General features: G+C 39.1%; 1 protein-coding gene across 1 annotated transcript in view; it reads right to left on the reverse strand.

Moving 5' to 3' along the window:
- Window positions 1-16383: 16383 nt before the first annotated feature.
- The window catches only part of LOC124620123 (odorant receptor 43a-like), a 39504-nt gene continuing 33177 nt past the window's right edge, over window positions 16384-22710 (reverse strand). The window contains exon 5 of the mRNA XM_047146793.1: window positions 16384-16584. Coding sequence (XP_047002749.1) covers window positions 16384-16584 — 201 coding nt within the window. The remainder of the gene's footprint in view (window positions 16585-22710) is intronic.

Below are 22710 nucleotides of genomic sequence, written 5' to 3' on the forward strand. Positions count from 1 at the left end.
GCATCCTTACTGCATTTTATACGTTGACCCCAGTCCATTCCACGTATTGCCAACTGCAGTTCTCAAAAAAATGGTTCAAATGGCTCCGAGCACTAGGAGACTTAACATCTGAGGTCATTAGTCCCCTAGAACTTAGAACTACTTAAACCTAACTAACCTAAGGACATCACACACATCCACGCCCGGGGCAGGATTCGAACCTGCGACCGGAGCGGTCGCTAGGTTCCAGACTGTAGCGCCTAGAACCGTTCGGCCACACCGGCCGCTGCAATTCTCAGTCACGACTGAAGCAATCACAGGCGAACATGTCGATTATACCACTGTGTACATGTAGCGAATAGTCTCAAACACAAATGTAGTTATCGAAATTAAATGCTGTGTCACATATGATTTAAATCAACCATGAAATCATTTGCATTTTTACTCCATGCTAGTTCACACATTTGAAGAATGCATTAAAAGTCATGCCTGGGTTAATATGACGGCTGAATGCATCCTTCAGATTACATTCGTTTTATGTGAAAGAAATGACTCCATTAGCATCGTCTCTAATTACCGATCTTTAAAAGCTGTGACCACACCCGACATTTACCCCTTACCAAATTTAGTGGAAACCTTGGATTACTTGGCCAGATGCGGAATTTTTCAGTATGTGAGTTAAAAGTGGTTATCACCAGTTAACAGTGCATCCAGATGATCAAGCAAAAACTTCATTTGTAACAGCAACAGGAGTATACAAGTATCTTTGTAAGCCGTTTGGACTTCGTAATGCTCCAGCTACATTTCAACACCTGATGGATTCAGTTTTACGAGGGCTCACGCCAACACAAGCACTTGTTTACCTTGATGATGTAATAATTTTTGGTGAAAACATGAAGCAGCATACTGAGAGACTACAAGATGTTTTTGAGCGTATAATAAGGGCAAACCTGTCTTTATCAATAGATAAATGTCATTTTGCACAAAGTAAAGTTAACTATCTTGGTCATATTATAACCAAAATTAATTGAAGATGGAAAGAATTTTCCTGAACCACAGAATTTTAAAGAACTACAGTCATTCATTGGATTGTCAAATTTCTACAGAAGATTTATAGCCGGTTATGCGACTATAGGACATCCAATTACACAGCTACTGAAGAAAGGAGTCATATTTAATTGGTCAGCAGAGTGCAAAAAGGCAATGGAATAACTTAAAACTGCTCTAACCACAGCCCCAGGGTTAGCCTACACAGATTTCAGTAAACATTTTATTCTTTCAACAGATGCATCCAATTTTGCCATAGGTGCAATCTTGTCTCAAGAACTTGATGGTCATGAACATCCAATCTCATTTGTTTCCAGACAATTAAACAAAGCAGAATGTAATTAACTACTACTGAGAAGGTGCTTTGTGCTTTGGTTTTTGGTATAACACGTAACAGATGTTTCTTAACAGGAAGAGAATTTACATTTGTTACAGATCATGCCTCACATAAATCGTTATTGAGCTTAAAGGATCCAAGTTCCAGATTAACAAGATGGCCATTAAGACTGAGTGAGTACCAATTTAAGGTTATTCACCAACCTGGTAAACAACATGTGAATGCTGATGCAATGAGTCGAAAAGTAAATGTTTGTGTTACAATAAGTCGAGAAGAAGAGTTAAAGGCAGCTCAAGAAGAAGATCCACTATGCAAATTATGGAAAAATGATCAGCATTTTGTCGAAATAGGTGGATTATTGTTCAAAATCACTAGTAAAGGAAACCGCCCAGTTATTCCAGAAAGCATGAAAGAGCAAATAATGAGAGAACAACACGATTCTTTATTATCAGGACATTGCAGTAGAAAAGCAACATACATTAAAATAGCTCGAATGTTTTGGTGGCCGAGCTGCAAAGTTGACGTTTTCGAGTTTGTTTCACAATGCGACTCCTGTAACAGACGGAATAATGTAGGATAAGTAGAGCACCATTGTAAGAACTGCCAGAGATAAGAGAATCATTTGAAAGAGTAGGACTAGATGTTGTAGGACCGTTGCCTAAGACTAAAGATGGAAACAAATACATTTTGACAATGTTAGATCATTTTTCTAGATACCTTCTCATGATACCAATACCTGATCCGAGCGCTGAGACTATAGTTAATGTTTTTGAAAAAGAATGGATTCTTAAGTTTGGATCATCATTAAGTATAATTGGTGATCAAGAAACGAATTTTATGAGTGAATTGCTTAAACAGACTTGTAAGCTCGTGCAAATAACTCAGTTAAGAACTACACCAGCACACCCTGAAGAAATGGAAGAGTCGAGCGAGTCCACAGAACAATTATTAAAATGGTTAGCCATTATGTTAGTAGCAAACTCGACAATTGGTATGTCTGTTTACCGTATTTGGTAAGTTGTTACAATGCCAAAATGTACAGCTTAACTGGTCTGAGTCCATATGAGATCGTCTATGGAAGAAGAATGCATTCGCCCGTGGGCTTTGCACGAGCGACTGCCGGAATCAGCAATGAACACTTAAGGGATCTAGTACGCAAGCTAAAGGAAGCATCGAGGGGAGTCAAACAGCGAAATCATCAATTCTTTCTTCAGCAAACAAGAAAACACGACCGCCAAGCGGCAGTGATACAGTATCGAGTTGGAGATCATCTGTATCTGACCAACGTGGTGTTGGAAAGAAGAGTCAAGTCAAAAAGTTTAAGAAGTTTTGGAAGGGACCATATACAAGCTTGGAGGTGTTGCCGCCAGTCACTCTTAAGCTCCAACTGCCCTTTCGCTCGATTGTCGTTCATGTCAATCGTGTAAAGCCATTTTTGGGTAGATTTCCTCTAGTATCTCAAGGCGACGAGAACCGAGAGAGAGGTAGACCTGCTGTTCTCAAACCCAGAAGCGAGAACCGCGAGGTTGCAGTCCAGACTTAGAGGCTGAGGCATCGCCATGCTCCGAGCGATCCTGTTCCAGACACCCCTACAATCTGGATAAACATGTGTAGTGTGTGAGAGTGCAATCCGTGAGTTTATTTCAGCCATGTGCTTATGTGAATGTGTTGTGAAAATTTAGTATTGAAGCTGTTGCACGAGTACACAAGTGAAACTAAACCTTTTTTCCACAGGTTACCACAAGAAACTAATTTATGTTATGTTCATTGTTAATACTAGTATTTAGAACTAATTAACCATGTTCATTTTTATTCTAATGTTTGCTACGATAGCACATTTTATTAATGCTGTGGTAATAGTATCACAGTGTACGTGTGTTCTGTTTGAACCACAATCAGACATGGTAGCTTCAACAAGTAATGCAAAACTTGTCCTCAGGTACAGTCTGAGTGAAATCCAGCAACATTTCAATTCTGTAAAGAAGCAAATTGATCCAATTCGTTCTGTTAAGGGTAATGAGACAATTTTGGAAATGGGTACATCTTGGTATAATGACTGGATCACAGCCAAAATGCAGATAGAGTCTACATTTACTAATTACGAACAAGAGATTTACTGTTTTTTAAAGCTTTTGCCACACAAAACTTTAATTAGGCGTAAACCTGCCTGGTTTGATTTTGGAGGGAGTATCCTTTATACTGTATTTGGTACTTTAAATAGTCGAGACCTACTGGAAGTTTAAGGCAAAATATTAGCTCTTGAACAACAGTCCAGTACAGATTCAACTAACCTCTCTATTGAAATTATCATATTAAAGAATATGCAAAGAACAATTACTAACCACACAGTTTTTATTGAACAGATTGTAAAGCAATTTATCTCACATTTCCACGTAATTCGTAATGAAAAGAATGCAGATACCCAAGAACTATTTCAAGGATTAAAAGGCTGTGAGTGCACACTTAGATTTGAACACTCTTTTGTTAAGGATTACTGATAGTTTATCAAATGCTAGAATTGATGCCCTTAACTTAAGAACAGCCTTAGAAAGTAGTTCAAATGATTGTTTGAGCTGTGTACTACTACATCCCAGACAATTTTTACAGTTCCTACTATCAATTGAACGAAAGCTAGATGCAACCTATATTATGATTTATCCTGTCAACTCTTACAATTTATGTGATTATTAGAAGTTAACCACCACACACTCTTTAGTGATTGAAGATGAATTAACTGTTATTGTTTCTATACCCATTGTTAGATCAAAGCATAATTTTGAAATGTATAAGATTTATACTTACCCTGTGAAATGGAGACAGGCAGGTATTCATGTAAAGTATATACTGAATGATTATCTACTGATCAGCAAGGATCTAAGATATTTTGTGTGCCTAAATGAAAATGATTTGCATATGTGTAAACGTAGTCATAAGTTAATTTGCCCTGAATTGGCAGTATTCTTAGATAGTAGAGTGTACAGCTGTGAGAAAAAATTGTTTATGAATCATCCCCCACAGGATGAATACCCTAGGATTTTAACACATCTTTATCATCCATTTCTTAAACGATGTTCTGAAGGTATAAGTTTCTCATTTAACTCCTCCCTTGACGTCAAATTTACATGTAAAAATTATGATACACCTGAGCTACCCTCTACACACAAATTGAATGATAATGGATTAATCTTGAATGCCACACATTGTGATCTATCAGGTGAACTATTTGATATTCCTAGTTTATTGCCAACTACATTCCATACAACTGGACATTTGCCATTAACGAGAATGTTATCTGTTTATTACAATGATTCACACATATTAACATATGAAAAGTATTCCTTATGAAGTATTTCCAAAGACAATAATTTGATTAAGGATATCCACAAAAATTTGATTTCTTCCAATAATGAGTTAAACTTCATTGAAGTAGCAAATAGAATTAAGTTCTTCAATTCATCCAGTAATGTTAATGCATACTTGTTGTCAGTATCACGTTTTTATTAATTTGTCTTTTGTCAACAGCTTTTCTCATGTATGAAATTGTCATCCTAAAGACACGCTTCTCTGTAGCGAACGTTACTGTTTCTGCAAATGAAATACATGTTGCAATGCCTTTTGATGCCAAAAATGGCGAAATAGATTCATAACATCCAGGAGGTCGTTTTGAGCCACCTATGGTTTCTCTTTTTCTCTGAGGAGAGTGATGTAAGGATCTACGGGTTGCACCCAGCCATATGGTACATAACACGTGGTCGCCTGCCGACCTATATGGAATGCTGAAAATTTGCTTGGTCAGTACACTTGGGTCTGGCTGCAGTACGACACAGGGAGTAAGCGACTGGCCGCCGTCTGCAGCGCGCCATTATAACTAGCGTGGACTCGGGGGCGAATATATCTGTTTTCTTAGCTCACCATGGAGCCTTTCGATACGAGCGTAATTAGGATGTAAGACACAGTGATGATGAGTTCCATAGTGTGCGTGTTTTATAATCAGCCTTTGTTAATAAAACTGTTCAAACTTACTTCTCGGTGTTCTCGTATTGCCATACCTCAAGGACCGATTGCTTACAAATCCTGACAAATATTTCTTCTAATTATCATCTGGGACAAAAACACAAACAACCCCCTTATAGCTGACTGTATTCCAATCTCTGTATTCCTATACAGTTTTTACCCTCTACAGGTCCCTCTAGTACGAGGGAAGTTTTTGTGTGATGTCTTCACAGATGTCCTACCATCCTCTCCCTTCTCCTTGTCAGTGTTTTCCACGTATTCCATTTCTCAGTGATTCTCAAAAGAACCTGATTCCTTACTTTGTCAGTCTCACCCAAATTTTCAACTTTCTTCATTCCATTCAGCAGATCCAGTAATTCTTCTTCACTTTCAGTGAAGATAGCAATGCCATCAGCGAGTCATATCATTGATATCCTTTCACCCTGAATTTTAATTCTGCTCTTGAACCTCTCTTTTATTTCGATTGTTGCTTCTTCGATGTGTAGATTGAACAAAAGGGCGAAATACTACAACCCTGTCTTAGACCCTTTTTATTCCAGGCACTTCACTCTTGGTCTTCCACTTTTATTATTGCCTCTTGGCACTTGTACGTACTGTATATTACCCGGGAGCTTACCACCATTTTCTCCAGATCGATAAATCCTATGAATGTCTCTTGATTTTTCTTTAGTCTTACTTCCATTATCAGTCGCAACGTCGAATTTTCTATCTATTGCCTCTACCTTTCCTAAAGTCAAACTGGTCGTCATATAACACCTCCTCAGTTTTCTTTCCCATTCTTCTGTACATTATTGTTGTCAGCAATTTAGATTCAAGAGGTATTAAGCTGATTGTGCGGTAATTCTCTCACTTGTCGGCTCTTTCAGTCTTCGGAATTGTGTATATGATGTTTTACCGAAAGTCAGATGGTATATTTCCAGACTCAGACATTCTACACACCTACGTGAATAGTCGTTTTGCTGCCGCTTCCATCCATAACATTAGAAATTCGGATGGAATGGTATCCATCCCTTCTGCCTCATTCCATCTTAAGTCTTCAAAAACTCTCTTAAATTCTGATACTAACACTGGATCCCCAGTCTCTTCTATATCGACTCCTGTTCTTCTTCTGTCACATCAGGCAAATACTCGCCCTCACAGAGGCCTTCAATATATTCTTTCCACATATCTGCTCTCTCCTCAGAATTTTAAAGTGGAATTCCCATTGCACTCTTGAGGTCACCACCCTCACGTTTAATTTCACTGAAGGTTTTTTTGACTTTTCTAGATGCTGAGTAAGTCTTCCGATAGTCATTTCTATTTAGATTTTTTCACATTTTGCCTTAGCTTATCTGCACTACTAGTTATTTCAGTCCTAAGTGACTTGTCTTTATGTGTACCTGAAGTTGCCTGAAAATTTTTGTACTTCCTTCTTTCATCGATCAGCTGAAGTATTTCTTCTGATACCCATGGTTTGTTTGTAGTTACCTGCTTTGGATATACGTTTTTCTTTCCAACTTCTGTGATCTCTCTTTTTAGAGATGTCAATTTTAGATCAACTGGACAGCCTACTGAGATATTCCTTATTGCAGTATCTGTAGCCTCGGATAACTTCAAGCGTATCTCTTCATTCCTCAGTGCTTCCGTATCCCACTTCTTTACACGCTGATTCTTCCTTATTAGACTCTTAACCTTCGGCCTGCTTTTCGTCACTGCGTCATACAATCCAATATTTGATTTCGGAATCTCTGCCTGAGCATGATGTAATGTAACTGAAACCTTCCCGTATCTCCCAGCCTTTTCCAATTACACCTCCTCCTCTTGTGATTCCTGGACAGAGTATTCGCTATTACTGGCTGAAATTAATTGTAGAACTCAATTAGTCTTTCACCTCTCTCATTTCTCGTATCAAGCCCATATTTTCCTGTAACACTTGCTTCTAATCATTCCTCTACTATCGCATTCCAATCCCCTATGACTACTCCATTTTCGGCCCTCTTTATATAATGAATTACCCGTTCCGTTTCCTCACATACTTTCTGTATCTCTTCATCTTCTGCTTGCGACGTCGGCATGTATAGCTGAACTACCGTTGTCAGTGTTAATTTTATGTCGATTCTGATGAGAACAACCGCATCAAAGCCTATAGGCTTGCTGTTTCAGTTTTGTATTGAAGTTTTTTACCTTTTTGTTTCGTTTATATTTATTTACTGTTTAACTTTTTACTTTTATGTTGCATTACCAACACACTATCAAAGATGTTATTTACTGTACTTTTAGGCTTCCGTCCACATGTGTAGCTTCTTTTCCAGTATCGTTTATAAGCATTTTAAATTCTTTAGCGACAACAATTAATAAACGTCTGAAGATGGTATGTAAGCGGAAAACTGGTTAACACAATGAAGGTAATACTGTAGAACAAAATCATACCCATGTTGTTGATCATTGCTCATTCCTCCACCGTTAGGGGCAGTTTCCCAACCCAAGGGCGAGAGAGTGTCCTTAACCTCCGTCTGCTCCTCCGCACTCTTGCCCTCTTTGACAATGCTTTTAGCTGAATGAGGGTGACTTGTTGTGCCGGAAATTTTTGGCCGCCACTGCCGATAATTTTCATTCAGAACTGAAATGGAGGCGAGGTTCGAACCGAGGACCACTGACGTGTTGATTACTAAAGAAGCTACCCCTAGATCACAGGGACACCTCTCTCTGCTCTTGCTGTCTGCTTCCCACTATCTGTGTTCACCTCCTCCCTTCTGTCTCCATACTATCGCGCTCACCCCTGTAGGACACTGGTGGTTCTTACCCTCCACAGCATTTCCTTCGAGATCGCAACCAATGTGTGTACCAAATTTCGTTAAAATCGTTCCAGGGGTTTAGGGTGAACTTTTTACCCTTGGCTTTGTCCACGTATGTACATGTCAAACACATTTCGCATTCATTTAATGTATTTCACACGTGTTTGTACATAATTCACCTGTATGTATAGCGAATTTCGTGATGTTGGACGCCGCCTGGTGGCGTTGCGGCCACGTGACGCCGTAACAAAAGTATGTAAGTGGAAGATATGGGCTGCAAATGGGAAAATCCATTGTGATAAGAAGCTTTGACAAAGGACAGGTTATTATTACTCACACACCTTGAACGAGTATCTCGAAAACGGCGAAGCTGATCGAATGTTCACGTGAACTCTCGTCAGCATCTATCGAAAGAGGTAGAAGGACATTGAAACTACATCAAGCGCTAAATGTTGCAGTCCACGACTCTTCACAGAACGTGGTATTCAGAGGCTTGTCTGCTCTGTAAAGTAGGATAGATGGTGATCTGTGGCATCTCTGCTGAAATTCCACAACGCTGGTGCACGCACAAGTGTTTCGGAGCACACCGTTCATCGTACATTGTTCAACACGGATCTCCGCAGCAGGCCAACTCCTCCTGTTCAGACGTTGACCCAACGACAACGTCAATTATGATTGCCGTGGGCACGGGACTGTCGCGATTCGTCTATCGATCAATGGAAACGTGTCGGCTCTTCGGGTGGAACACATTTTTTCTACACTGGATCCATGATCTTCATCGACGTGAACGGGGGGTCGAAACGTGCAGCGCGCCGCGGGAGCAGGCTAGTGGGAGCAGTATTATGCTATGGGAGACATTCTCCTGCATTTGCATGGGTCTTGTGGTAGTAATTGAAGACATGCTGAAATCTCGGAACCAACTGCATTCCTTCATGCTTGATGTCTTCCCCGACGACGATGTCATCTTTCAGCAGTACAATTGTTTGTGTCTCGGAGTCAATTCTCGTGCATGTAGTATTCTGATTTTGATGTAGCCGTGAGGGCTTTCACGAAAATGTTTGTGGAAGGTCTTGCTCTTACTTGTGGGTTGGAAAAGGAAGCAAATTATCTTTGAGATTCCATCAGGTGATATCTTTAGCAGACATCCGAAATGCGGTTTCGAAATTAAAGAAGGAATGGACTCAAATTCGCGAGTTTGTGTCCGCACTGCACGACACTAGGCTGTGAGCAGATACAGCACTGCAGCCACCCAAGCTGAAGACGACACGTCCTCCAGACACTTCTGCACCCTACAAGTTTCCACAAGTTTCCATTTAGTGCAGATGTGTGGACTTAGAATTCTGAGGAGCGGTGAGTTTTATTAGGCATTTAGGTTAACGATTCGGACATACTTCATGCGGTGGTTAGCCTGCGGCCAGGTTTTATGTCACAGTAAATGTGAGACAAGGTAATATGCATAAAGAACAGTGTTGTTACAACAGACACACTGTTAGAAGCGATTAGAATGTATGAACATTGGTGGAAGCACCAGTCAGTCTATGTTGTTTTCGGTTTAAACTGAGAATACAAGTACATGTCTGCAAATACATGAGTTTGTACTGAATGGTTTTCCGTGGAACAATAGTTCGATATATGAAAGAATATAACAAGATGCTGCCTAATATTTGAAGATGAGCTATATTATATATTGCTTATGTGAAGAATTCAGTGCATGCCAGTATTCAAACTTAAAAATTCTTAGTTAATCCAAAACCGAAAATTAAGTCTGACTTATGTCTAGTGCTTTGTGTACTTTTTCGCTTACTTACCCCAAATAACCCACAGTGCAACAGGACTTTTATGAACCCTGTGCCTGAGTTGGCACTACATTAGAGTTAACATGTTAACTTTTTGGCTACTCTTCTTACTGTAAGTCCTTATTTTGTATTGCTGAGTGCATTCAGGTACTGAATATTTTGGGCATTTTCTATTTCTTGTTTACGTAATAACTGTGGAAGATTTCTTTATTTTTATTTATATCTTATCAACACTTTGCTACAAATGTTTTACACCCCATGTCTCTTTCTTTTTTAACTATTAATGGCATAAAGAGCACGTAGCAACTGGTAACAAAACACAAAATACAAGACAGTAACAGGGTGTAAGACAAAGTAAAAGCTAAGAAGTTGTGCAAATTCACAAATTTATTGAGGTCAAATGACGACATAATCTTCTGATTATATGGCTATTTCCATAAGGTAAAGATTAAGCACTAAACGGACGCAGCACCTATCTGCTGTGTTTATTAAACTTATGGAAAAATGCTGTGAAGTTATGCACCAACTAGATGTACCATCAACAACGACACAATTATCTCAAAAGAAATTTCCATTGATGTAATGTGTAATACATTTGTTAACATATTTTTTCTTTCCTTTACGTAAAATGTCGTTGACACAATGTTTTAATTCTGTGGCATTCTCACCATTAGAATACAAAAATACTCATGTTTCATATACTTTACAGTTTGCTGAGATTTACTCGTAATAATGATGTTTAATCTTGTGTTAAATTTCATATTTTAGAGAAACATTGGTTTGTATTCGGATGTTGGTAGTTTTAAACTATTACTCTTTTATCGGTAAATTAAAAATGAATGAGGCAATGTTAAAACTTTTCAGTTTTGTTAAGAGTAGTAACCAATGTGATTCTACATAGCTTCTAACTTTGTATAGTTGATTAGACTGCTTTAATCTTATATACTATTCTCCAGTGTTTGATATACTATACTTCCCATGACAGAAAAAGACATAACAAGTACAAAATGATACAGGATTTAGATTATAATGTCACATGATTGTAGTTGCCCGCATCTCGTGGTCGTGCGGTAGCGTTCTCGCTTCCCACGCCCGGGTTCCCGGGTTCGATTCCCGGCGGGGTCAGGGATTTTCTCTGCCTCGTGATGGCTGGGTGTTGTGTGCTGTCCTTAGGTTAGTTAGGTTTAAGTAGTTCTAAGTTCTAGGGGACTTATGACCACAGCAGTTGAGTCCCATAGTGCTCAGAGCCATTTGAACCATTTGAACCATGATTGTAGTTACATCTGTGACTGTAGGGAAATGCTGCTATTGACAATCTGAGTAATGCTCTGACAGTCTTTTTCAATACTGTCTAAAATAAGTGAAATGTATGAAACTTACGTAGGTTTTGAGAATATTTTGAGTTTGGAAGGAGCCCAAATTCACATCCTGAGCCCATCGCGGAATGGAAATATACTTGTTGCAGTGCCGTCTGCTATCTATAGATAATATCCCTCCATAGTGAAAGTTTCTTTCATGGATTTGCTATCTACGAGCATAAAAATTCCACCACGACGGAATTCCCAGTTACATCATTTTTTTCTGTCTGCCTGTGAAGGAACATGGTATTAAAATAAGAAGTGTGCTAGATATGCTATAGCTCTTCTCGATAGGAAGTTCTTTGTGGCATTGCATGTAATAAGGTATCTGTTCGGAATTCATGGTGACTGAGAAAATGTCATTGTTTGGGTAGTGTTCTCTAAGTCTTCCTGCCGTTCGAATATATATGCAAACGTAATGTAAAACTATACCTTTTATAAGACTTTATAGCTATTTTTATGGTCATACTCGTACTATCAGATCCATGTTTGGTTTCTCTGCCTATATTATTTTGACCGTATATGACCTTTATTGAAAATTTATGTGGTTTCAGGGTGAAATACGTAAGACAGCTTTAAATATACGATCCTTTATTTTAGCTTGATAGCATTATCCGAGCAACTTATTTAAGTAAAACTCTCACAACCTGAAGCATGTAACAAAACAAAAGACAATACTAAGTAGCTGTATGTCCATGAGAATATGAAGAAAGTCTTGAGTGTTCTGCCTTCCTCATTCATCCACGATAATTTTTAAGTCAAGTATTACATGACTTTCGGTTTTCTGTACTTTATTCTCACGAGAGGTGATTAGAAACATCGAATGTCTTCCACTACAGCGCGCCTCACGCCAAGTACCATTCATGAGAAGAGAGACGCACTCTTTACTGCTGGTGCGTGAAAGTGGCTATGAAAGGCAGTGGATATGCAATGATCTTTGATTTGAAGCACGCAGTACAGGAAGAGATGGAGAATGGCATCAAAGCTGTCCGAAAATTGGTGGCAAGGAACCTCACTGCAATAATTCTAGCGGTAACAGAGATGACTTACAAGCATATCTACGTGGCAGAAATATTACACGAAATGTTGTAACTGTAACTATTTGCACTGAAACCTCTGCGTACGTTATTTTCAATGGTATAACGCACAAATTTAGGGAGGAATGAAGCGCCATTTTCGTACTGATATGTGGCTCCGCCACTTCCTTTGGAAACGTGACTGGGACAGGTTCCCAATCTTCTGCTGCTTTAATTCCAAACCGTCAGTGAGCTGTTCACTTGACACAATATGAGCATGTAGTGTTTTCTTACATAACATTTTATTTCTGGATAAAGGATACAGATCTTCACGACATACTACTAACGAATATTATTCATGACATAATTTTATAAAACAGCAATGCCCTGAGACAAATTTACGCTACTCTTGTTCATCCTTGAAATTCCGAAGAATGGCGAAGAATGAATATGATACATTGACGACCTGCGAAGAAATAAAGGAATAATTAGAGGCAGTTTCCAGAAAATAGTCATCTATTTTTTAATAATTCTTACGTAATATCTTTTTAGTATCTTTTATCTCTATCACTTCTATATGAAGATCTTAACAAAGAAAAATTCAGTTCGTTAATACGATATTTCATCACTTATCTTTGTTTGTAATGTCAGTGAGACAATTGTGTTATAATAAAAAAGCACGTCCCTTATTGTTTAATCTCGCTTTATTTGTAATGATCTTCACAGCATCGTGTAACGTGACACTAAATTTAGTGATCAATTGTGAAAAACATGGAATAATAATTATACCGTATCGGAATATTTTAAATTAAATAACAGTTTATGGAGAAGGGCATAGAAGTGACTTAAATTTTTTCCATGCAACATCAGGAAACTGACGTTTGAGAAGAACGACGTGATAGTGACAGTTAACTTCTAACGTATGTATAAATGCCAAACACTTTCTTTCTGTCAGAACTGAGGAGACGACGGATAAGCGCAGAGAAGTATTTATTTTCAATAGGATGATGAGGCATCGCGTACTGAGAACGAAGCCATGGCAGTGTGAGGGATATTTCCCTCGAAGCCCCGTTTCTCATTTCGGCAACGTGCCGTAGCCATCAGTTCGCTAGACTCGTCCACTTGGATTTTCTCTCCTAGGGTTATCTAAAACAGTGAGTCTGTATTAACAAACCCGAGAGCTTAATGGTTTTGAAATCTGCCATTAAAGAGGTGGGTCTGAACGGCTACCGCCTTTGACTGCTAGTAGAGAGCTGAAAATTGTGTTCGAGAGAATGATCACCGCTTGGAGGACATGATTTTTCATAAGTGCGATTTAAGCCAAACAGAAGATGTTTACCTTGATTTTGAATTTTCTCTAAAATCAACATAATACTGTTCATTTGAAAACCGTCCATTTCCTCTCTCTCAAACCCAACCCTATCGGGAGAGTTTTAGTTTTAGCGAATCAAAATTTACGAAGTAACTTAGTATTTTTTATTTATCCGTAACCATTTTCCACGCAAAAATGAGAACATGGATTTTCTTGAACTACAGCACCAACTACCAAGAACCAAAGTAAATGTTTAAGACAAAATGTACCTAGTCTTTTTTTATGTAGAATCTGATTCTTCAATAAAAAGTGGGGGTTCCCATTTGAAATTTTAAAGTTGCCTCCCGCCCCATCCCCGCCTTGTGGCGGGCTAATTTTAGCACCAGCAGCTGTCCCCCTCGAAAACAATCAACTTTGGATTCTACACATTTTTTCGTGTGAAGTTTATTTTTCAAGTTATTCTGGTTTGTCAACTTAAAATTTACACCCTGTATAATACGCTTACGTTCATAGCCTTGTTTTACTAATTATTTAGGGGACCATTACTTAAATTTATTCTTCTTACTTGTGTTCTATTTGACATAGGTATTCTTATTCGCCTTTTTGTGAAGATTGATGATAATGGTATAATTATCTGAAGAAACAATAAATGACCATCATTTGTACTCATTGACCCATCATCTCTTGTTACACCTCGAACAGATTCTAACTTCGTCCCCTCTCTTAATTTAAGCTGTTGCAACGAGGAATATCTAGAAAAGGAAATGAAAGTAATCGATGGAATGCGTGTGATGTTCACTCCATATACCTTCATGCGCCCTTGAGCTTCCATTCTAATGAGAGTTTAACTTCGTGCGTAGAACCGATGGTCATGGCATTAGTGAGCCAATATAAGTGAAACAGTTTCACATCTGTGCTAATAACCAAGTATAATTCTATTCTTAAACACTCCACCTTGTATAGAATTTTGTAATTTATAGGTTTCGTGCAAAACCTTCGTTACAGATACACAAGCTGCTGCTGATGTTTCTCTTGGAGGTACCTTACATTACCTTTTGAGTTGAGCGTCTAATAGCTTTTCTACATTCTCAGTATTATCTAATGCCTTCTTAAATCAAGATGATTAGTTGGTCTGAAGTAAACTTCTGTCTAAAGCCTTGATTTGGATTATGATGTCATTGCGGAGTTTCTACAACTTGAAACTCACTTACATCAGAGGTGTTCCCACATGAACTATGAACCACCTGTATAGGAAACCTAGTATGTTTAAAAGTCGTACAGTCTTTCTTCGCCAACACATTTACTGAACTAATCGTCATTTCTACTTGCTTTGAATAATTTCAGCAGAATATAATTGATGACATTTGTTTGATTTCCATTTCAAGTAAGAATATATTTATGACACAATCAATCTGTAGGCTTCTCCTAAATGTGTGCAACCTCAGCTTTTAAAGTACTAGATATCGCGTCGTCTGTTTCTAGAGGACCATCATTTCCCAATGTTACGTCTCAGATGTACTCTTACCTTTTTTGCAGTTCTGAGGAGATTCACTGAGGGATACGGGAGATGCCTCTTGTGGCTCTCATTTATTCTATCACATACCTGTGCTCTCGGCATCACTGATAAATTTAGGTCAAAATCTCTACCTGGTAACAGTGTGATATTATCCAAAACAAATGTAGTAATTTGTACTATAGCGCTGAATCCCTGTTACAGCTAAAATCACTCTCTTCTATTCCATGGTAATTACAATCTAAAATACAATTTTTGCGTTTTTGAGAAGCTCAGCAAGATTGCTCTGTTTGGGAATGCTGCACATGAGAAACTAAATTTTCCGCGTTAAAGGGTAACTTCTGCGCATTGTGTGCTGACTGATCCCAGAAAATTTGACGCTAAAACGAAGCCGTGGCTATTTTCTACTTTCACCAACAGCAAACTTTTTTTAAGTCAGATTTTACTTGTTAGAGATTGAGCAGTTCAGAAGAAATTTCTTCAAACGTTTGCCTCTAAAATGCAATTACTCGTATGTTGTCACAACTTGATATTTGCTCATCAGTTAATGACATGTCGATAGCGTCTCTTTATCGCTAGTAGCTACACCTAGTTGTCTTCCCGTTTGTGTTCGATGTTTTCTAAGCCTGGTGTTCTGTGTGTTTGTGGCAAGTGGTGCTGTTCAAAACACACCCACCTAATGCTAAGACCTCATCGTCGATTTCAGATAGGAATTTCTTTAACAGCTCGTCTTTGAATTTACTAACAGACTTAATTGGTTCTATATTGCACAAAACATGGTCATAATAATCTCTCGCATCCTAAAGGCCATCGATAAAGCACTAACAATTCCAGTGCTGCGGTCCATTGATGATCACCAGAAGAGCCCTAAGGGACGTTTATTAACATTTTGACAGTTCAAGGGCACCAACTATCTTTTCTTCGTTTCAAATTTACATTTGTTCCAACCATAGTGTGCCGTTACCCCGGGATGTGGAAGACATTTCGCAGACTTTTCTACTTCTCATAGGTCGAAATGCATTATTATTTGGTTTTTTATCATTGTGTCTTTTTTCTTTTTCAGTGCTTGATCGTTTATATGAGTTTCTTGCATTCGATAGTGAACTATGATATTTATTTTCTTTATATGCTTCTCTCTAACTTCCTTACTCACAACCCATTTATAATTGCTTGTCATCTATATGAAATGTCCCTCATACTTGTACGCCATGATCAGTGCAGCTATGACCAGCATGAGTCACACAAGGTTCCAGTAATGCAGAATGAGCCTCCTCACCGCCACGAAGGACTCCCTGGAGAGGGGGAAGAAGCCTCCAGCGGTGATTCGCAGAGGTCTCTGCGCGCGGTGCATCATCAGCAGCAGCGACTTCTTGATGGAGAGGGGGCATCCCTGCAGTGACGTCACCGCATCGTACGCCGCCAGGGCCAGGCTCTCGCTCTGCAACAGTCCACCAGTCCACCAGATCCACTGACCTAATGACGACTGTTGTATACATAACAGTTCCATGCATGAAAACATCATGAATCACGATATCTCTGGAAGAACCTACATAGTGCGTAATGTGTCTCCAATTACAAATGGTTCAAATGGTTCTAAGCACTATGGGACTTAACATCTGAGGTCATCAGTCCCCTAGACTTAGAACTACTTAAACCTAACTAACCTAAGGACATCACACACATCCATGCCCGAGACAGGACTCGAACCTGCGACCGTAGCAGCAGCGCGGTTCCGGACTGAAGCGCCTACAACCGCTCGGCCACAGCGGCCGCTCCAATTACAAACAAACAAATGACGCACTGGTATGTCCTGCGTTTCACGGTCAGAATAACGTTGGGAAAATTGCATTCTGAACATTATCACATCCACCATTACACGATTATTACCCGCACTCAAACTGTAGGGGTCGCGACATATCATTTAACTGATAGTAAATTAATGTTGGCTCATCATAAAGTTCAGTCAGTAGCCCTCTACTGTTCTAATTGTACTCGACGATACAAATTATATTTAAATGAGGAGGCGGAAAATTTCAGTTACCAGGTAATACATGCATCCCAAAATGAAACATTCACTTTGCAGTGATTCCAATTTGATATGCCCCCCGCCCCTAACGCATTAAAGTTTTTTTGTCAGTGCTAGTAACAGAAATTGTGCGGTTTCTTGACGACAGTCTACCAAGAGCGTCATCTGAACATGCCTACGTCTCAGGGCTTCAGTTTGCAGCTTTGAAAAGGGATAGTGGCACATAGAGGCTCTCGTTTACGCTCTGAGGATAGTCCAGAGACTCAGTTGGTAGATTGTCCCCTGCAAACTTTGAACTTTGGCACAAGCTTTCAAAGAAAACTGAAGAAAGGACATTGGAAACAACAAGTTTTTTCTCATGTATCCATTCACTGATGTTTATCAGTAATAGCTTTCGAAAACACCCTGTCCTAAGAAGGGAGTGTTATCTGATGAACTAGAGTCATACAGAAATGGACAAAACTTTACCAGTAAAGTTTCTGATGTTTCTCATAAACATTTTATGAGTAATTTGACATATGGGGTCCTTGATCTTCCATGGTTGGTTGCAGAGGAATTGCATTTATTTTGACTTCTTAACCCACACTAAAAGTTCTAGTTCAGTTTTGTTATTTGGGCAGCAAAATAACTAATGATGGTCGAGAGACGACATGAAATGCAGCGTGGCTATAGCAAGGAAAGCATTTTCCTAAAAAATAAATTTGTTAATTCTATCAGTTTAACTGTCGGGAAGTCTTTTCCGAGTGTAATGATTCGATGATATTACAAAACAGTCAGAATTGCACAGAATACTGTTTTATATAAATGGCGGCCAGTTGCGATAGTACATTATCAAGCCATCCACACAAGTCCTACCATAGCGCGATCGTGTTTTACATTAGCCTCACTGTTTGTATGAGTGGCTAAGTGCAATATACTGCTTGCGCACGGGAGTCCAGTGCTCTGTGCAGCATGCTAGAAGTGAGTAAACTTTCTAAATGTATTTGTCTGGAGTGTAGCTTCGTAAAGAAGTGAAGCGTTGACTATAAGCAATGCAGAGAAGTACAGAATAGTAGCTTTTGAGATGTGGTACTATAGAAGAATGATGGTAGTTAGATGGATAGGTCGGATATGTAATGAGGAGGCACTGAATCGAACCTGGGGCAAAAATAAATATATGGCACAACTTGATTAAAAGAAGGAACTGCTTGATGGGGCATATCATGAGGCGCCAAAGAGTAGTACATCTGGGAATGGGAACGAGCGAGGGGGCAAAAATATCAAAAGCTGTGGTGTCACCGCCAGACACCACACTTGCTAGGTGGTGGCATTTAAATCGGCCGCGGTCCGGTAGTATACGTCGGCCCCGCGTGTCGCCACTATCGGTGATTGCAGACCGAGCGCCGCCACACGGCAGGTCTAGAGAGACTTCCTAGCACTCGCCCCAGTTGTACAGCCGACTTTGCTAGCGATGGTTCACTGCCTACTTACGTTCTCATTTGCCGAGACGATAGTTCAGCATAGCCTTCAGCTACGTCATTTGCCACGACCTACCAGTTACTATTGATATTGTGAATCATGTACCGTCAAAACCGACGTTCATCATTAATGGATTAAAGTTAAGTATTCCACCAGCTACGTCCGTTTTTCTAAATTCTAATTTCATTGTCATGTTCCAGACCTCACGCCAGCCTGCGTGAGCTAAAACGCGTGCATTTCGGCCTCCTTTAGTAACACGGTGTTGACTCTCCTGCCAACAACAACAAAAGCAATCCGAGGTTTCAGTAGAAAAAGATGGTGAAAGTGGATGTATGCTGCAACAGTTATGCAGAAACGAAGAGGTCGAACAGGACATAGCACAAGGCGCAATCAAAAAGTTTCCGTTCGAGGACATTGCTGCAGCATATCTGCAATGTAGCGCACCCCGATGCGAGTGTATAAGCACCGACGTGTAGTCAAGGAATTAGTGTGGCATTTGTATGATTCCGACGTGTTGTGGTAAACGAGGAGACTTGAACTATAGCGATCAAATGTGTCCAAACAGGACCGTAATTAAATGTCACTTTTATAACAGAAATCACAAAATAGGAAGGTCACAAACGTTGATAACCACGTACATTGACAAATTATCAAATATTCTTATGTAATTCCAGTGAAATTTTAGTTGTTGCACCCATCGTCTCAATTATTTGTTGGATATATCCCAATCTCTGTATTCCTCTACAATTTTTGCCCTTTACAACACCTTCTAGCAACGTGGAAGTTATTTCCTGATCTCTTAACACATGTCGTATCATCCTTTCCCTTGTTCCTGTCGGTGTTTTCTATATGTTCCTTTTTTCACCGATACTGCGGAGACAATCTCATTTCTTATATTCATGCTTCATTCGTCATGGGTCACTTTGCTTCCAAGATAACAGAATTCCTTAACTCCTATTTCGTGATCACCAATCCTGGTGTTAAACTGACAGCTAATCTCATTTCTGTTGCTTCTCATTACTTTTTTCTTTCTTTAGTTTACTCACTAGATTGCTCTTTCCACTCGAAAGATCCCGTAATGCTTCTTTGCCTTCACTGAGGATAGGAATGACCATCAGCAAATATCATTGATATCCTTTCACCTTGATTTTTAATACCGTTCTTGAAACTTTCTTTCATTTCCGTCATTGTTTCCTAGGAAAGACTGCATCCCTCAACGACGCAGCCAAACGGGAGAAGGGACCAGAGGATACCGACCCCTTCCCCCCCCCCCCCCCTCCGCCCCAACCGTGTAGAAGAAAATACAGTCGTCAAAGCTGCCGTCTAGTGAAAACTGAAAGATATATCCATTTTCTTGTCGACAGGCAAGAAGGCCATAGATTGATTTAAATTACTGATATTTCGATAGTACTATCAGCTATCGCCGATCCCTACTTTAGCCAAGACCAACTAGTGTAGAGTGTTGGCTTTGCGTGAGCTCAGTTGTTTTGTTGATCAGTTCAGTTATTACTTGCAGTTGAATTTAATGTAAGTGCTGCCGTTAATTGCTTTTGTTCTGTGTGATAGTTCCTAATTGTGGATGAGTTTGTAACAAGAAAGGGGAGGAAAATCAATTTCGATACGTCCAGTAACGTTATGGTAAGTTAAAAATATTCACACTCTGGTCTATTAGCTTAATTACATATCTACAGCGGTTTAATGTAAGTACTGGAGTCGTTACTTGGGACGTGGAACTTAAGTGCTGCAATATTTCAGTATTTCACAAGACAGTGGAGCGGTAAACATAACTACAAATAGCATTAAGTTAAAATAACTACATAAAAGACACTTGGATTTGCCTGTGTTGCCCAAAAATCACGTTGATAAACAAAAATGGCAAAGTTCAAAATGGTTCAAATGGCTCTAAGCACTATGGAGCTTAACGTCTGAGGTCGTCAGTCCTCTGGACTTAGAACTACTTAAACCTAACTAACCTAAGGACATCACACTCATCCATGCCCGAGGCAGGATTAAAATGGCAAAGTATTGCCAGTCTGATCACCCGGGCAGTACTTAGTTGGGGAAACCAGTTCGATATGGAATGATGGGGAGCGGTTTGTGGAGAGCAGAAGGTGTATGTAATGACAGCACAATCTATAGGTCTTTCGTTTCTAAAAGATTTTTTCAGCGGGTTGCTTGAATCGTCTGAGTCGATTGCGCCCTGCTGCATCCGACCTCTAGTCCTCCCCCCCTCTCTCTCTTTTCATCCATAATCTATTTACGCTCTTGTAACACCATAAAAATGAAGCATTTTCAGATGTTCTATGATTATCTTCGAAGAGTAATGTTTTTAAATTGGAGAAACAATTATACAAAAATATTTTTTTCATTATTTTTGTAACAGTACTTATCTTGATTTGGGGAATAGTTATTTACTTCTAGGGTTCTAGTTAGTTATAATGTAGCTTTGCGTAAGATTTCGACAATATGCGTAGTTAAGTGATATTTATTTTGGAAGGCAGCTAGTGATCGTCATATTGTGCTACGTATCTATGCTTAAGTATGGCTAATTTGTCGAGCGGCGAAACAGCACGTCTTCTAATTTTACTGCAAGAAAGATGTAGACTGAAATGTATTGTTAGTAATGTCCTTGGAACAGTGTGTCGAGCCGTCACAACTGGCAGCTCTCAGGTATTCGTAAATAAGCGTCATATAAGAGATAACGCATGTTGTACATCACAGAGGAGTTTTTTAACATCAAAGACTGTACAACTATATTACCATGAATAACCACAAACTTATTTGTGACTTCACATACATTGCAAATCTAGTTAAAATCAATGCGTGAACCTATTTTAAGATCCCAGAACTGTAGCTCATGGTATTTGTGTATTCCGTCTTGTTTTGTAAATAAATTTGGTTGCGATAATTTCAAGTTGACTGTTGAAATAATAATTTATAGAGATGTTATTGGTCACTTAAGAAAATTGAAGAGTTTTAATGAAATGATAATTTTAGCCTGGAATGCCTTGTTATGCTAAAGAATTGTGACTTGGTTTCAGGTAAGTTGGAAACTTAAGTACAAAATTGTAGTAGGAGAAACATAGCTTTTGTCAAAAGAGGTTCGAACCCTTTAACATTATAAGTTATTCAGTCCATCATTAAGATTCTTCTGCTCTGCTGTAGTGAATTTTATATTAGAAGACTGAGCTGTGTTCTGTTGGCAAAGAGGCAATATATTATACTAGAGTTTTAATTCATTTGGCAATAAAATAAAGTTATCACATTTCCAATTTAAAAAATTTAATTGCCTATCTGGATACTTCTCATATATAAGAATACTTATATAAAAAAATAAAAATATGTTTTAAATATAAATAAAAATATGAGCTTTGTTAAAGTCCTCTTTAACAGATCGGATCATCACTTTCACAGAATCCTGGCTATATTCTTACATCCACGTCTTATCACTTTTCAATCCGAGCACTTGGTATTCCGATCTTGTAGCTCCATCTTGGTTCTTGTACGCTGCATACTGTATACGACCTGTCTTCCCCTGTAGCTTACTCCTATTTTTCTCAGAATTTTGAACATCTTGCGCCATTTTACATTGTCGAACATTATATCTATGTCGAAAAATCCTACGAGTGTCACCTGATTTTCCTGTCAGCATTGCTTCCATTATCAAACGCAACGTCAGAACTGCCTCTCGCAACCAAACTGATCATGATGTAACGGATTCTCTGTTTTCCATTCTTCATACGCAGTTACAACAATTCATTATCACACTATATAAATCGTATTATGTTCTGACAATCATTTAATTATTGTGACTGCTAAGATAGGTAGGTAGTAGGAATGCGTTAGCGACTTTGAAATTTGGTGTTTGATCGTTGGGTTGCCTATGTATAAGAAGAGGGGTTAATGCAGGACAACATCCTCTACCCATCCTCTCCCTCCCTCCTATCCCTTGCCTATCCCCTCTCTCTACAGCTTCCCTATCCTAAGCCACGCCACTTCCGTGGCAACTGAGCAGGCAGGGAGTTTCTAAGCCAACAAAAATTTGTTTTGTACTCCCAGCCACATTTTTCAACTGCTTGT

This window comes from Schistocerca americana, chromosome 6 (assembly GCF_021461395.2).
Source record: "Schistocerca americana isolate TAMUIC-IGC-003095 chromosome 6, iqSchAmer2.1, whole genome shotgun sequence".
NCBI classification, from domain to species: Eukaryota; Metazoa; Arthropoda; class Insecta; order Orthoptera; family Acrididae; genus Schistocerca; species Schistocerca americana.